The sequence below is a fragment of the Rutilus rutilus genome (assembly GCF_951802725.1).
Source record: "Rutilus rutilus genome assembly, chromosome: 7".
Taxonomy (NCBI): Eukaryota; Metazoa; Chordata; class Actinopteri; order Cypriniformes; family Leuciscidae; genus Rutilus; species Rutilus rutilus.
The window spans coordinates 12,829,271-12,844,053 of NC_140221.1; the positions used below are offsets into that span (position 1 = coordinate 12,829,271).

General features: G+C 41.1%; 1 protein-coding gene across 2 annotated transcripts in view; it reads left to right on the forward strand.

Annotated features, from left to right (window-relative positions):
* Window positions 1–14,490, forward strand: part of LOC311294160 (integrin alpha-X-like) — a 190,903-nt gene extending 176,413 nt beyond the window's left edge. The window contains exons 25-30 of one of the 2 annotated variants that reach the window (XM_084414877.1): window positions 6,546–6,647; window positions 7,098–7,166; window positions 7,313–7,417; window positions 11,909–12,007; window positions 13,173–13,283; window positions 13,934–14,490. In XM_084414877.1, the coding sequence (XP_084271003.1) occupies window positions 6,546–6,647; window positions 7,098–7,166; window positions 7,313–7,417; window positions 11,909–12,007; window positions 13,173–13,283; window positions 13,934–14,029 (582 nt within the window). In that variant the 3' untranslated portion in view covers window positions 14,030–14,490. Of the gene's footprint in view, window positions 1–6,545; window positions 6,648–7,097; window positions 7,167–7,309; window positions 7,418–11,908; window positions 12,008–13,172; window positions 13,284–13,933 lie in introns of both variants that reach the window. The other variant, XM_084414876.1, reaches the window with a different exon arrangement.
* The last annotated feature ends 293 nt before the right edge of the window (window positions 14,491–14,783 follow it).

Below are 14,783 nucleotides of genomic sequence, written 5' to 3' on the forward strand. Positions count from 1 at the left end.
CAGCAAGCCGACACTTCGAACTGTCCTTACAGTGAAACTGGCTTCATGTGAAGGGAGCCCACGGGAAGCAATGGTTCAACACATAGGCTAGTTCTCTAGCGAATGTGTATAGGTGTCGCCCTGCCCTAAACTCTATTTAACATCTGTTCAGCGAGGCACTCTGTGTCAACGCCTAAGAGGGAGCAATACCCTCGCTTAGAAGAAGCTCACCGTTCAGGTGGGCATGTGCATCTTGGGAATCTTTCTCACCAAGATGAAGGCAACCACATGTAGTGGGCCAACCTCTGCTTGGAAACAGGTTCTGCTGGTTTCCGTAACAGACAGAGCTGGTCTAAGGTCTAGGCTTTGCATTCTGATCATGTATAACCGCACTGGAGCGGATGGACAGAGAAAAGCCAGGGATGGGTCTGCCTCCTCCGGGGCAGGGCTTGCAGGCTCACCACCTGGTCCCATAGGAGAGGTAGGAACCTTGGGCACATATCCAGGCCGGGGTCTCAGGTGTCATGAGAGTTAGCCAGCCCGAACTCCAGGCACGATTCGTTGACCATAAATGCGGGCAAATCCCTACCCTCTAGATAGAGACCAACCAAGCAGGAGAACTGTTTCTTTAAAAACTGAATTTTTAACTCACTGCCTTTAGGGCTCAAGGGAGGTCTCTGCAGTGCAGTAGCATCAGAGATAAGTCCCAAGAGGGAAAAGAGGGGACGCAAGGAGGTTATTTGTTTTCTCCTTGCTCCCCTCAGGATCCTGGTGATCAAGTCATACTTCCCACGGATTTGTATCTACTGCATCATGATGTGCGTCAATACAGAGGCCACAACATTTTGAGGTGGAGGAGACAGCCCTTACTCCAGCCGGTAGCAGGAAGGAAGCACTGAAGTGATCGAACACCTTCGGGATCTCCTCATGGAGAGAAGACTCAATTCAACAAATAGGCTCCACTTCTAAGGGTGAGCGAGCCTCTTTTTGAGAGGGTGCTCTCACAGAAGTGATGGTCTCTAAGGCATAAAAATTCTTGCAGTAGTAACCAGAACCTCCGCGTCCCGTTCTTTCTAGAACCAGACCTGGAATTCTCCAAGGTCTAGACGCGGGTGCCATCATGCCCCATCCCTGAGAATGTACTCAGAGGAAGGAGTCAGGAAGGCTGTCGAGAGGAGAGGTCGGTTGGGCCAATAAGGGCCAACTAGCAAGACCTGCTCCATCTCTTCCTGATTTTAGCACCGTAGTGTAAGAAGGCTCACTGGGGAACGATTTCTGAGGGGGCCCCAGGGCCAGCTGTGGCCAGAGTTTTTTCTGTGTCGAGGGATATCCACTCAGACGGAGAAGAAACACTGGTTGGAGGGACGAGTCCGGAGGGGCAACAGATGTAACTGTGCGGCCCCAAAGTGGTCCCAAACAGCTGGCCAGCTGGGGATGGAGTCTCCACTCTCTCTGGGCCAGAGGCTGTCGTGAGGCTTGTCAGTGGCACGATTGAGCAGGCCAGCAGTAATAAGTGGAATGAAGTGACCATAGAAGCTTCTGACTCCAAGGAGGAGGTGGTGTGTGAGTTGCAACATGTGAGGGGAGCGTAGCTCGACGGTCGCAATGTTGTCTTTTCAGACCAGTACATGCTCGCTGAGCAGCGGTGTCTCGAAGCGAGGAGACTGTAAGCAACTTGAGGCAATAGATGCCAATGCAGTCCTTTGTTACTGCATGCCCTTTATACGTGGCCCCTCAGCTGGTATTAGTGGACACTCATTCTAGGAACCGTTGGCCCGGAGAAGCGAAAGGTCTGTTTACAGGCTGAGGGTATGGTGACAGGCCAGGGTGTTTATCACATGGAGCGTGTCGCTCTGCCACAGCCACCTCGGGACTCAGCCATGAAGCCAGTGCTGAAGCAGTTTTCATATGGAGGAAGCCGTGTGGCTTATGCCACATGCCATATGCCCCAGGAGCCTCTGAAAAAGTTTCAGTGGGACCCTTGCTCACTTCTTGAATAACACTGAGCTGACACACCTCTATCTGAGAGATGCACTGGACCGAGACTATCTCCATACTAGAAAAGAGATCCTCAACCCTTGGGCGAGTTTACTCTTTCCCAGTTGACTTGAAGACCCAACTGGCGCACTCAAAGGGTAGGACCATGTACTGATACTTCATACCTTCGAACGCAAGAACACAGGAGGCCTGTGGAGCGGAATGATAGAGATCTGAAGTTCATGTCTTTCAAGTTGAACGCTGCAGACCAAGCTTGGGGATGGGGCATTTTTGAAAATGCATCTCTGTGTTTAGCAAGTGAACGGAGGCTTTCAAAAAAGGGCCCGTTTCAGTTGACACAGATCCAAGATGGTCGTAACCCACCACACAACACCTAGGTGTGATGAATCTCACAAATTTTTAGGAGCATCTCTGCTCAATACCTAGGTATGATGAATATCATTGAGCCTGGGCGGAAGCCGAGCGAAATGAATCGCAAGCCGAGTCTGAAGGTACCGTTTGAGGTCAGGCTGGACCGGTTGGAAGCATTTTAGGCTTCCATAAAACCGCGCCAGGGGCCAGAGAACCACAGATGGTACGAGGTGGGGCAGCGAGGTGGAGGACAGGGACCCGGCTCGAGAGGCCCGAAGGCGCAATCTGAGTGTGCAGTGCAACACTTAACTGTCTCCACAAGACGGCCAGGGATGCGTGAGAAGGCGGATGACTGGGTCCTCGAATCGCACCCAGCTGCTGTGCTGGCAAACAAGAGGGGGCTGAGGGGTGCAAGGCTTTAAAGGGTCGCACACCGCCAGACTTGCCCTCTTGGGACCCAGGAACAGAGGAATTTGCTCTTTCTTTGAAGAGTGGGTACTGCTTGCTCCGCCTTTTTTGGGAGCCAGTGGTGGAACAGACACACACACAAACAAAGACTCCACCCGGCCCTTGGCCTAGAGCGACTGGGTGTCCCTACTGCTGCCGGCTCTATGCGGAGGCCTGACTGGAGGCTGCTGCGGAGGCTCAGCGGGAACGGTGGCAGGGGAATAGGGGGTGTGCATTGGCACTGTCCTCACGATTCGATTCGATTACGCTTCACCAGGTAACGATTCGATTCAATTCGATTCTACGATGCATTGCGATGCATCAAAATTCTACTGCACACAACAAGGCAAAATTTTCATCAGTCATGAGGCAATACAAGCAGTCAGATATTGAACAACAGATTTTATTGGCTGCTATGTGTGTATTATCACTCTCCTGTATCTTTGACATAAATGTCATTAAATAAAATAAAATTGAATGGTACAGGGTATTGGATATGGCATTTTCAAACCTGAAAAAGAAAGCATAAATCACTGCTTTCAGTGCTTTGAATGAGAAATGTTTCTCTTCTCTCTGCTTGAGAACCATTTGAAATTAAATTTCAACTTTATTGTCCAACTCAAGGCCAGAAAATAAACAGTGTAGGGTGTAACGGTTCACAAAATTCATGGTTCGGTTCAATACGATACACTTGTGTCACGGTTCGGTACGTTTTCGATACAGCAAAAAGAAAGAAATGCCAGAGAAATTTCCTTGTTTTTTTTTTGTTTTTTTGAACTAACATCATAAAGTATGCCTTTTTTTTTTTTGAGCAATGATGGAGCTGTAATTGACTCTTCTTAGGAGCATATAAAACAAAACAGCTCCTTGGAAAAAATTAAATGTAATATTTTGTGCTTATAAACAAATGTTTATTTTAGTTCAGATTAACATTTGAGGGCAGCAATGTTATTCATAATGTCGAAATAAATCCGACATAACGTTACTTGAAAGCATTATAGCCTACTATTCCTGCCAAACTTCCAAAGTTGCAGTTAGTGTTACTACAGTAAATCCATGGTGAATATTGCAGATCTGTGGACACTAGATAGTTCATTCATGTCACAATGTTTCTTCCTGGTTTCAACGTCAGCGCTGTTTGATCCGTTAATAACGGAGAAATATGAATGTTTCTCAGTAGATCTCGCAGCGATGTTATTACTTTAGTGGCGAGTTCAAATGCTTTCTTTACTGGATCTCTTAGCGTTGTGTAGTATAAGATCCGCTCGCGCTGCGTTGGTCCAAACTGATAAACAGTCCGTCACGAGTAGCTCAGTTTCGTTCCGCTTACATTGCGTTTGCCATTTGATGTTGTGGTCGCGCCAGCGTCTACATTATGAGCGCGCTCGCGACGCGCTTACATTTGAAATAACCGTTCGGTTTGAAAATGCGTGCCTTGTACCGAACGGTTTAGTACGAATGCGCGTACCGTTACACCCCTAAAACAGTGACATAATCGATTATGGCACTTTGCCGCATCGATGCTGAATCGTGCATGCCCCTGCATCGCCGAATCGATTATTGTTGACATCACTACAGGGGAACACCCTCGGCGACGCGCAGGCGGAGGAACTGCCACCGGCGGCGGGGTAGAGGCAGCAGCGGGCCGCCGGGGCAGGATGTGCCGGATGGCCTTCATCTGTGCTTGGGCGGCAGAAAACTGCTGGGCACAGTTCTCTGCTGCATCGCCGACCAGCCCAACCTGGGAAATTGGGGAGACCAGGAACCGAACCTTGTCCGCATCCGCCATAACAACCAGGCTGAGCCAACGATGGTGCTCCTGGACCACTAACGGGGACATCGCCAGACCGATCACGCACGCCACGACACTCATGCCCCAGAGGGCGAGGCTGGATGCAGTGCGGAGCTCACCTATGAGCGCAAGGTTTGGGCTACACTCGTGCATGTCCATGAGTGCCCTGGCCTGATAGACCTGTAGCAGCGCCATGGCACGCAAGAGGAGGTGGCTTGCCCACAGGCCTTGTATGCTCTGCTCGTCAGAACGGGCGAGAACTCACAGGCTTTAGGGGGAGACGAGGGGCCCCATCCAAAAATCAGCGGACGCCAGACCGCCATATTGGAGGGACAGCCTCGCAACCCTTCACCGCTCCTCCGTCAAAGGTAGTGAGGGGGGAAAAGCTTATTCGGGCAGTTTCTGGCAGAGAAAGGTGCCGTCTACGACCTGGTAAGCTCTCCATGCACTTCGGGAAGGAAAGGCACTGGGGCGGCGAGCGGAGAACCAGCGCGTCCCATCCCGAGATACCAATCATCCAACCGAGACTGTTCGGGACATGGTGGAGGATTCCACTTGAGCCCGACACCCTTGGCGGCCCGATTCAGCATAGCTGATGTTTCTGGATCTGGCTCAGGCAACGTTACACTCCCAGAGGGAGATAATGCAGCCGAGTCATCATTTCCAGAGGTCAGCTCACCCTCCGATGCTGCAATCGGCATCCTGTCCTCTGGAGAGTCCCCGAATGAAACGGCTGGTCGGTCCATTACAGAGGGATCAGCGCGCTCAACGGGGGGCTCCACCGGCTGCGATGTGATAGAGGAGTGAGGGGCCCACAGGGATTGGTTACCGGGCGGGGAAGCCTCACTATGATCCTCTGATCACCCATCCCACACGCTGCCGTAGGGGGGCGTGGTAATGGGGACTCCACCTTCACGCATGAAGGCGAGTCTCGATCTCAACACCGCAATATTCATATCCTCACAATGAGAACACAAACTATCCATAAAAGCTGCTTCAGCATGCTTCATATATACACATACACTATATACAAATATATATTATACATATATATACATATACATTCTACAAACACATGATACAACTATTGTGACCGCCCATTTGGGGGGACAGGGAACAATCGCATCCAGAAACGCACGGGTGGAATGGCATCTTGAAAAAGACGCAAACGCACCTGTGTTGCTCTTTCAGGAAATGGGACCCATCACCAGTGCCAGAGCACACAGGGGAATAACCACGGCAACACTGAACAGTGAACTGAAACAGTGAAGCACTCATTTTTCCATCCTCTAACCAGCCGTCAACAAACACAGAAATTTTATGCTGTAGAAGAACACCAACACACTTGCTCGTTGTATACAACAATACTCTTTAGAGACATCACAAATGATCGGCTCCGAAGCAAAAAGCAACTAGTGCGTGCATCCACTTCCATATTTATACCCGCGCCGCGGGGGCGGAGTGTGTGATGCGAATCATGCAATTTGCATTGGCTCGTTCAATAGTACTCAAAGATGACAGGCTCCCTAGCTTGATCCCATTCAGTCGACGTCGACTATGTCGAACGTGAACGACTGAAAGGGAACCAATGCTTCTCTTTGTAATCTTTTATCCAAAAGCAATAAGCTGGTTTCTGTTTATCTGACATTACCAAGCCATGTAGGCAGAAAAAATAATGTTAACCAAAGCCACAACATTATTTAGACATTGTATTAGGATGTTGTAGGAATGTTGTATTGTGTCACCATACTCAGAGTGCTGGTGGTGTTCCTCCACAGTTCACTGCAAATTAACATTCACTGTAAAATCAATTAAAGTTGATTTCTGTGATTTCTGTGAAAATAAAAAAGGGTTGCAAATATTGTTTCATGTTAACTAAATCTGTGCTCAATTATTTTACATTTTTCCTTACAACCAGTTCTGGACTTTTCATAATCCATAACCCTTTTCTCTCTTCCTTTCAAAAAAATAACACTAGGTGGAGAACATTGGAAAGTTGTCTGTACCTGTGAATATTTCCTTTTTATTTCCAGTGGAGATGACGTTAGATATCTTATGGAGTGTGTCTCTTCCTGAAATAGTGAGTGACAGGCTATTTACATACAGTACATTTGACTCAATTTAAAATCAGCCTCCGGAGATCTGATCACAAGTGCACAGTCCTAAATACAGACTCATTTGCATCTTACAAATGCATTGTGTTTCCATCAAGACTCAGGTTACCTTCAGAGGAGTTCAGGGACACACATGGCAATTCATGCATCTCATTTGGATGTAAACGTCCTTGTGCATCCCAGAAAACAGCAAATCACAACCTACTCTTATAACAGTTTTTGTGGGAAAACAATGGTTTTAAAGATTTAAAGATTTAACTTTAAAGATAACAACCCAATTATTTATTTTTTGCTCAACTATTGCTCAAACGAAGGGTTAGATGGTTTTACTTTTACTATACTCTCATGACCAGCCACAAACTTGTTCTTCTGAGATCTTCTTCTTCTTCTTCTTCTTCTTCTTCTGTGTGAGCCAGAATGAAATCGGTACAACTTGTGAAAACCAAGTGTCCTCCAAAAATGGCAAAAGCTCCAATCTGACACAGGTGAGTGTTGTTGTTTTGTTTGTTTTTTTGTTTTGTTTTTTGGCCTTTAATTCTACTGTATTTTTTTTCTTATTATAGTAAGTAGTAAGAATTGGTTTCTTACTATGGGTTTTCTTACTATGGAGTTGTATCTTTTTCTCTAGCAGCATTGCAGTACCATTACGTGTCATCTCATCTGTTGCTCCATCCAGCTGTTGAGTGATCAACCAATCAGCTTTAGGTTTACTGGGAATATGAGTTCAGTCACACAGGTAAAAAATATCTTATAATGTATCAAATGCATTAGTACCAACTACGGATGCACCGACACTGCGCTTGTGTACTCGTACTCCGATACCACGCAGCATGTACAGTGCTTGTGACAAAGAAACACAACATAGCAAACAGAGAGCAGAATCTAAATATCAGAGAAGGATGTCTATGAAGTAAATGAATAAATAGAATTAATAGAATGTTAAACAAATAAAATATTTACACATAATATATATCTGCTGAGCGTGAGATAATAAGCGAAACGCGGAGTGGATTGAGCGTGCAGCAGCACAGACACTCAAGCTTGTCGAGTGCACATCCCCTTTTCACATACATCAGTGGAAAGTTTGTAGTTCGGTTAGATAAGTCAATCAAAAAGAAGGTAAATCGAGGTACATATTTCTAACGTTAACTGATGGTAAAAAGAGAGAGAGCACACACCTCTTTTGCATGCTCTTGATTGCTGATCGCTCACTCAGCACACATGCATAATTTGGATTAAAGGCACACTATGCAAGATTTGTACCTTAATATAACAGCTTTGAAATCATTTTGATGGTAAACGAAGGGGTCTAGGGGTCGCTGTTTGAGGAAAACAGAAACTGCAAAAAACTTTTGCCAATATAACAGCTCTGAGTTTTCTCCTATAATGCCTGATGAGTTTGGAGAACACCTGACAAGAGAATAGAGACTATTCCTCCATTCATAATCTTTCCAGATCCTTCAGATTCCCAGCTCCATGTTGGTGATTTTTCTCTTCAGTTCACCCCACTCATTTTCTATAGGGTTCAGGTCAGGGGACTGGATTGGTCATGGCAGAAGCTTAATTTTGAGCTCAGTGAAACATTTTTGTGTTGATTTTGATGTTTGTTTTTGATCGTTGTCCTGATGGAAGATCCGATCACTGCCTGTTATAAGATTTCTAGCAGAGACTGTCAGATTTAGATTTTTTATCTGTTGGTATTTGCTAGAATCCATGATACCATGTATCTGAATCCAGCAAAAAATAGGCCCACAAATTAAAGATCCAGCAATATATTTAACCTTGGGCATGGGGTACTTTTTATCCCTGTTTGCACCAATACCATCTAGTATTTTTGCTGCCAAAAAGCTGTTTTGTTTGTTTTTTAGGCTTTCTGACCCCAAGACTCAACTATACTAATCCTTGGAGAGTCTTTGGCCACTCAGACTTTCCTCCTCGCCGTTCATTTAGGCAATATAGACACATGTCCTCTTCCAGGCAGATTCGTAACATCTTTAGTTGATTGCAACTTCTTAATTATTGCCCTGATGGTGGAAATGAGATAGCTTTTTTTTACAGCCACTTTCTATTTTGTGAAGCTCAACAATCTTTTGCTGCACATCAAAACTATATTCTTTAGTTTTTCATAAAATACATTTTATGCAATATAATGTTGCAATTCTTGAAAAAGAGTTTTATTTTCTGCAGCTCCTTTTTATCAGTTAATAGAGGTTAAACTAAATATACATATATAAACATTCAACAAAGAAATAAATATATATAAATATGATTTATACTAGTTATATAAACCAACTCTGATATGTTGGTACATTAACAAAAAGGTCTACAACCCTGCTCCTGAAGACCAACTGTCCTGCAAAGTTTAGCAGTTAACATTATCTTGAGATACCTGTGAATATCTGATTCCTCAAAAGGCCTAATATACAATGAAACTGCTGGAATGAAATAGTGCCACAGTTTTTATGTGCAAAGGTAATATTACATTTAGCAAGGTGACTTTAAGGTAGGGATGTCCCGATACCGATACTGGCATCGGGGATCGGGGCGATACTGTCCTCATATACTCGTACTCATAAAAATTTGCCGATACCACGTACATTTTGCAAAACGAAACTGGCCGCCGCAAGTGCTTTGTGGAGGTGAACTGAGGCATAGAAAAGTATAATGTAGGCGGTTTGGGCTCATTTCACAGGGGTCGTACAAGGTGCGTGTGTATAGTAACATAGCTGTGGTGCGCGAGCTGATAAGAGAAAAACAAGCAGTGGATTAAGTGCGCAACGGCACAGCTGATCGAGCACATCGAGCACATCCTTTTAAACAGACGTCAGTGGAAAGTTTGTTCAGTCGGATGTCAATGGCAAAGAAAATAAAACGAGGCATGTAGCTTATTAACGTTAACTGACGAGAGAGAGATAGAGAGCGAGCGCACTTCTGTTGAATGCTCTTGATTGCTGATCGTTCACTCAGCACATGTTATTTGGATGAAAAAACTAAATCGTATATGTAAGTAAAGTAAAACATGAACTGTTACCTGATTTAAGTATAACGCGTGGTTTCCTACATTATTACAGGACGTGTGCAGGTCAAGAAGGTCCATGAACGCAAACATAAACATCCGAAGCGCGCGAATACTGAATTAAATTGTCTTTCACGTCTTGCGCTTGTACGGACGAATTCACACAAAATTATGTAAAAACGCCCGTCCTGGCGAGTATCCCACTGTAAATAAAGTCGGTTATACAGTATCTCAAATGAACGTAGCCATGTTCAAATGCGGTCCGTGCGCTCGGTCTTAAAGGGGCAGCAGTTTGATAAACCTGCTTCTGTGTTTTAATGTTAATCAAACAAAGGACAAAGAAATACTCACTGCTCTTGACTAAATAGGCTACCCTTTTCAACTTTACAAAAATATCTATCTATATATAATTTATACAGTAATGAATATGCTTTTTTTCATATTTGATTACTTTATTCAAATTTCTGTACCTGTTATATCTACCTGAAAAACTCTAAAAACACTGTTTATTTCATTTGTAGCCTTTCTTTGTTCTATTGTATTTATTTGTCCTATTTGTAATTCGATTGTTTGTTCTTATTTTGTCACTGACTGCTTACTTGTTTTAAATTCACATTAATTAGGATGGTAGTTTTTGTTGTAGTATCAAGATTGGATTAAATAATTGATATTTCACTGGTTTTGACAAACATTTGAACATTTTAATTTGATGAACAAATTAAGCCAACTAATATGATTTATATTCTTTTGGTTTATCTACTAATACATTTAAAAATTACAAATGCAGTGAAAATTCAGGGATCGGTTACGGTATCGGTATCGGCGAGTACCAAAAATCAAAGTATCGGTATCGGACTCGTTCTGCAAAAAGTGGTATCGGGACATCCCTACTTTAAGGCATAGAAATGTAAAATTATAAATCAAATTCTATGTAGATTACAGGGACAATACATATATATAATACATTTAACTTGCATACAATGTTACATATAACATTGTTAGTAACTTTGCATGAGCTAAACATATACCCTTTACTCTCAGAAAATAAAGTACATAATTGTACCTTTAGGGGTACAATGGCTTGTCACTGGGGCTGTACCCTCAAGGGTACAATATTGTACCTTAACCTTTAAAAGAAACGGTTCATATATGTACCTTTTAATGCTTTTTGACCCTCAAAAAGGTACATATATGTACCTTGAGGTCCAATATTAAGCCCTATGGGGTACGTTAGTGTAGATTGTACCTTGGGGGACAGAAATGGACTCCTACTGTACCCCTATTTCTGACAGCAACTGAATATAATTACAATATAAATTGTACAAACTTTCCTCCTCGTGCATTATGGCAATATAGACACATGTCCATATTCCAGGCAGATTTGTTACATCTTTAGGTGACTATAACTTCTTAACTATTTCCCTGATGGTGGAAATGGGAATTTTCAATGCTTTAGCTTTTTACAGCCACTTTCTATTTTGTGAATCTCAACAATCTTTTGCTGCACATCAGAACTACATTCTTTTGTTTTACTCATTGTCATGGATGATTAAGGGAATTTGGCATTTGTATTTCCTCATATTTGTACACCTGTGAAACAAGAAGTCATAGCTAGACAATTTTATGTTCCTAGTCACCCTGGTGTGCTAAAAACTATAAATATTAATGGGAATATACTTCAGAGATATTTTACTTATAAAAGATTCTAGGGATGCCAATAACTGTTTTGGAGAAAGACATTTATTTCATAATGTGATCAGAAAAAGGGGTATCGGTGCATCCCTTATACCAACCCTTTTTTTCCTGTAGCCTCTTCTTTTTACATTGTAGGGTCAAGTCAAGTCGTCACCTTTATTTATATACCGCCTTTAAGTCAAGTCACCTTTATATTGAAACAATACAGATTATTTCAAGCAGCTTTACAGTGATAACAATAATTCAATGATGCAAACAGTTCATTGCAGCTGCATGTACAGCAGCTCTAAAAGATAATAGTGTCATTGTTCAACTAAAGTCAGTTCAGTGTTGATTCAGTTCCGTTATAAAGATCATCAATTATTAAATTAGTTAATTTCATCTATAAAGCAGTTCTGCAGAAAAACAGTGATGTCCAGCTAGTGTCGGTGCAATAAAATCAATAATATTGTTGGGTTATTATTAATATATAATATTATTATAATATTGTCTTTGACTTCTAGTCTTGTTTTTCAGGTGTCTGGTTTGCAGGTTAGGATCATAAGCTGGGGGTTTCTCTCATTTGACACTGAGAGGTACATCCAATATCCCCCAGATGACTCTCATCAGCTCTCTGTAAGAAAAATAAAACATCATCAGTTCCTCTTTCTATGAAGACCATGCTTATAATGAATTATAGCCCCATTTATACTTATTTATTATTAAGTAAGTATTACTATTCTATAAATATATTTATAAAGACTCATTAAGACCTATACTGCATTATAAGAACAGTTATAGTTACATTTAAATTATTTTTAATAATTATTTAAAAGTCATGCATTTGCTTTTTCAAAGCATACTCAAAATCCATTATACATTGATTTATAAATGATCAAAGATAAAATAGTTTCAGAGACACTTGTTTGCTGTACCAATTAGTGATCAATTATGTCCTTAATGGCTAATGTTTGCATTAGAGGTCATGAATGGTAATTTTTAATTGTTAAAATCTATATCTCCTCAAACATATGCATGGTATAGCAGTTTGGAATTATACTTTAAAAATATTGTTGCAGTGTTTTTCTAGTATGTAATATTTAAAAATATATATATTTTTATAATTTCTTTTTTTTATTATTATTCTTATTGTTGATTAGTTACATTTACAAATAAACCACTTAAAATGTATAGTGAGCACATCTTCATGACTTCTTAACATTTGCTTGAGGAAAATTGCATCCTATGTTTTCACTTTATTTAAAGCACTTTATTAATAAAGGTTAGTAACTGTATTATCACTCACAATAAGTATTTATAAGAACATAACAATATATTCACTTATTTAACAGAAATAAATCTGAATTACAAACAATTGATTGTAATTATAATGTAATAACATTATAGCAGCGCTGGTTGCATCTTTATAAATACATTCATGTAACCATACGACGGAGTAATTAATATTTATAAGTCATGCATTTGCTTTTACAATGCGCATGCACTGAAAATCAGTATTATACACTGATTTATAAGTAATTATAAAAAATAATATAAATGCAATTTGTGCTGGTTTTGTGCTGTAATTTGTGCTGTTCTTATAATGCATTATAGGTCTTAATGTGTCTTTATAAATATATTTATAAAACAGTAATACTTGCATATAAATAAGTATAAATGGATATATAATTCATTATTAACATGGTCTTCATAGAAAGTGATATCACATCATCTTCTGGGAGGGTATATTTGACCTTGTTGGAGTCATTTTTCATCTTCTCTGTTTCTCTGTGTTCTACAGATTGTGACAGAGCTGGAGGTCCCATCTCAGGCTCCCACAGTGTTTATTGCCTCTCTGTCCGTCATCCTTGGACTCATTGCTATGGCGATCATCTTTGTGCTGCTGTATAAAGTCAGTGTTTATAACACATAATACAGTTGAAGCTTGAGTGTAATTTTTTATCCTAAAATACTGAATATTAATTTTCAAAACTGTAAGACAGGGCTCTTTAACTCCAGTCCTGGAGGGCCAGTGTCCTGCTGAGCTTGTCTCTAACCCTAACCAAACACATTGAACAAGCAAATTAAGGTCTTTCTTTTCCCATGTAACGCAACAGCCATGGCCCTTCTAGTTCATCCTGCTACAGTCGACATGCACCAAACTCTCACGATAGGTTGAGCTAGAAATATATTGATGGATCTGAGCAGACCATTGTCAATATTTTGTTGGTGCCTGGGGGGCTCAATGTTTATACTTTTGTGGGAGATGAGATGAAACCCCATGAATGGCATACTAATACTAGTCAGTGAACAATAAACTGGGTCAAGATAATGTAAATGGTAAATGGGGCGGATTGAAATGGAGTTATATTTTATATTTGGGTAAATGGAATTATATTTTGCAATGCTTATGCCACAGAAATTACACTTCACCTTTAACTGTTGATATTTGTGTCCTGTGGATCTGTTGTTTTTAAATTACTATTATTTGTAAAAAAAATTAAATAAAAAAAAAAAAATAATAATAATAATAATAATTATTTGTACTGCTGGATTTTTCAGAGGGGCTTTTTCAAAACATTTTCAACTGATGACCAAGACAGCCCAGTGCCGCCATCTGCTGGTGAAGCTACTTTTACTACAGCCAACTTTGACTAAACAACAGCAGATGCCCCTGGTGAGAGTGCTGCATCTAATGGACAACTTGTACATGTATGAGGAAAGGTCAACCCTGTACTTTCACCTCGCTGCTCGATACAACGATAAACGTGATCGTATACTGAAAATAACCATCATTGCCAATTTTCTCTGTATTTCTCTGACCTTACAAAAATGACCAAAATCCCGATGTTTGACTGATGGATTTTTCACTTCTTTGCTGGTTTTGACCAAAGTAGTTTTCTTAGATGCCAATGTATTCTATTTGTATAGTACTTTAGCTTCATTTATAGCATTTATAGCAGTCTGCCATTTTTTTATTTGAACCCAACGTTCGTGGAAATGAATTAGTTAATTAATGAAGCGTTTAAATTGTGCTTTTAGATACTACTGTACACTCAAAATACTTTACTAATTGATGCCAAATACATTTTATGCAATAAAATGTTGCAATTCTTAAACTGTGAGAAAGATTTGTATTTTCTACAGCTCCTTTTTATTATAGAGGTTAAACTAAACATACAAAAAAGGAAAAACTATATGAAGAGTTCAGATGCAAAAGCCTCTAAGTGCCATCTGAAATTTTCTTCTAGAATGACCATTTTTATCAAGCTCAATGAAAATTACCTATGAATTGTCATTTAAGTGAAATTACTGAACTTAAATATACAAGCTTGATAAAAATGGTGTGGGGGGGGGGGGGGGGGGGGGGGGTTAAATATGAGGGTTGTGTTTAGTGGTAGGGTTTGGGTAA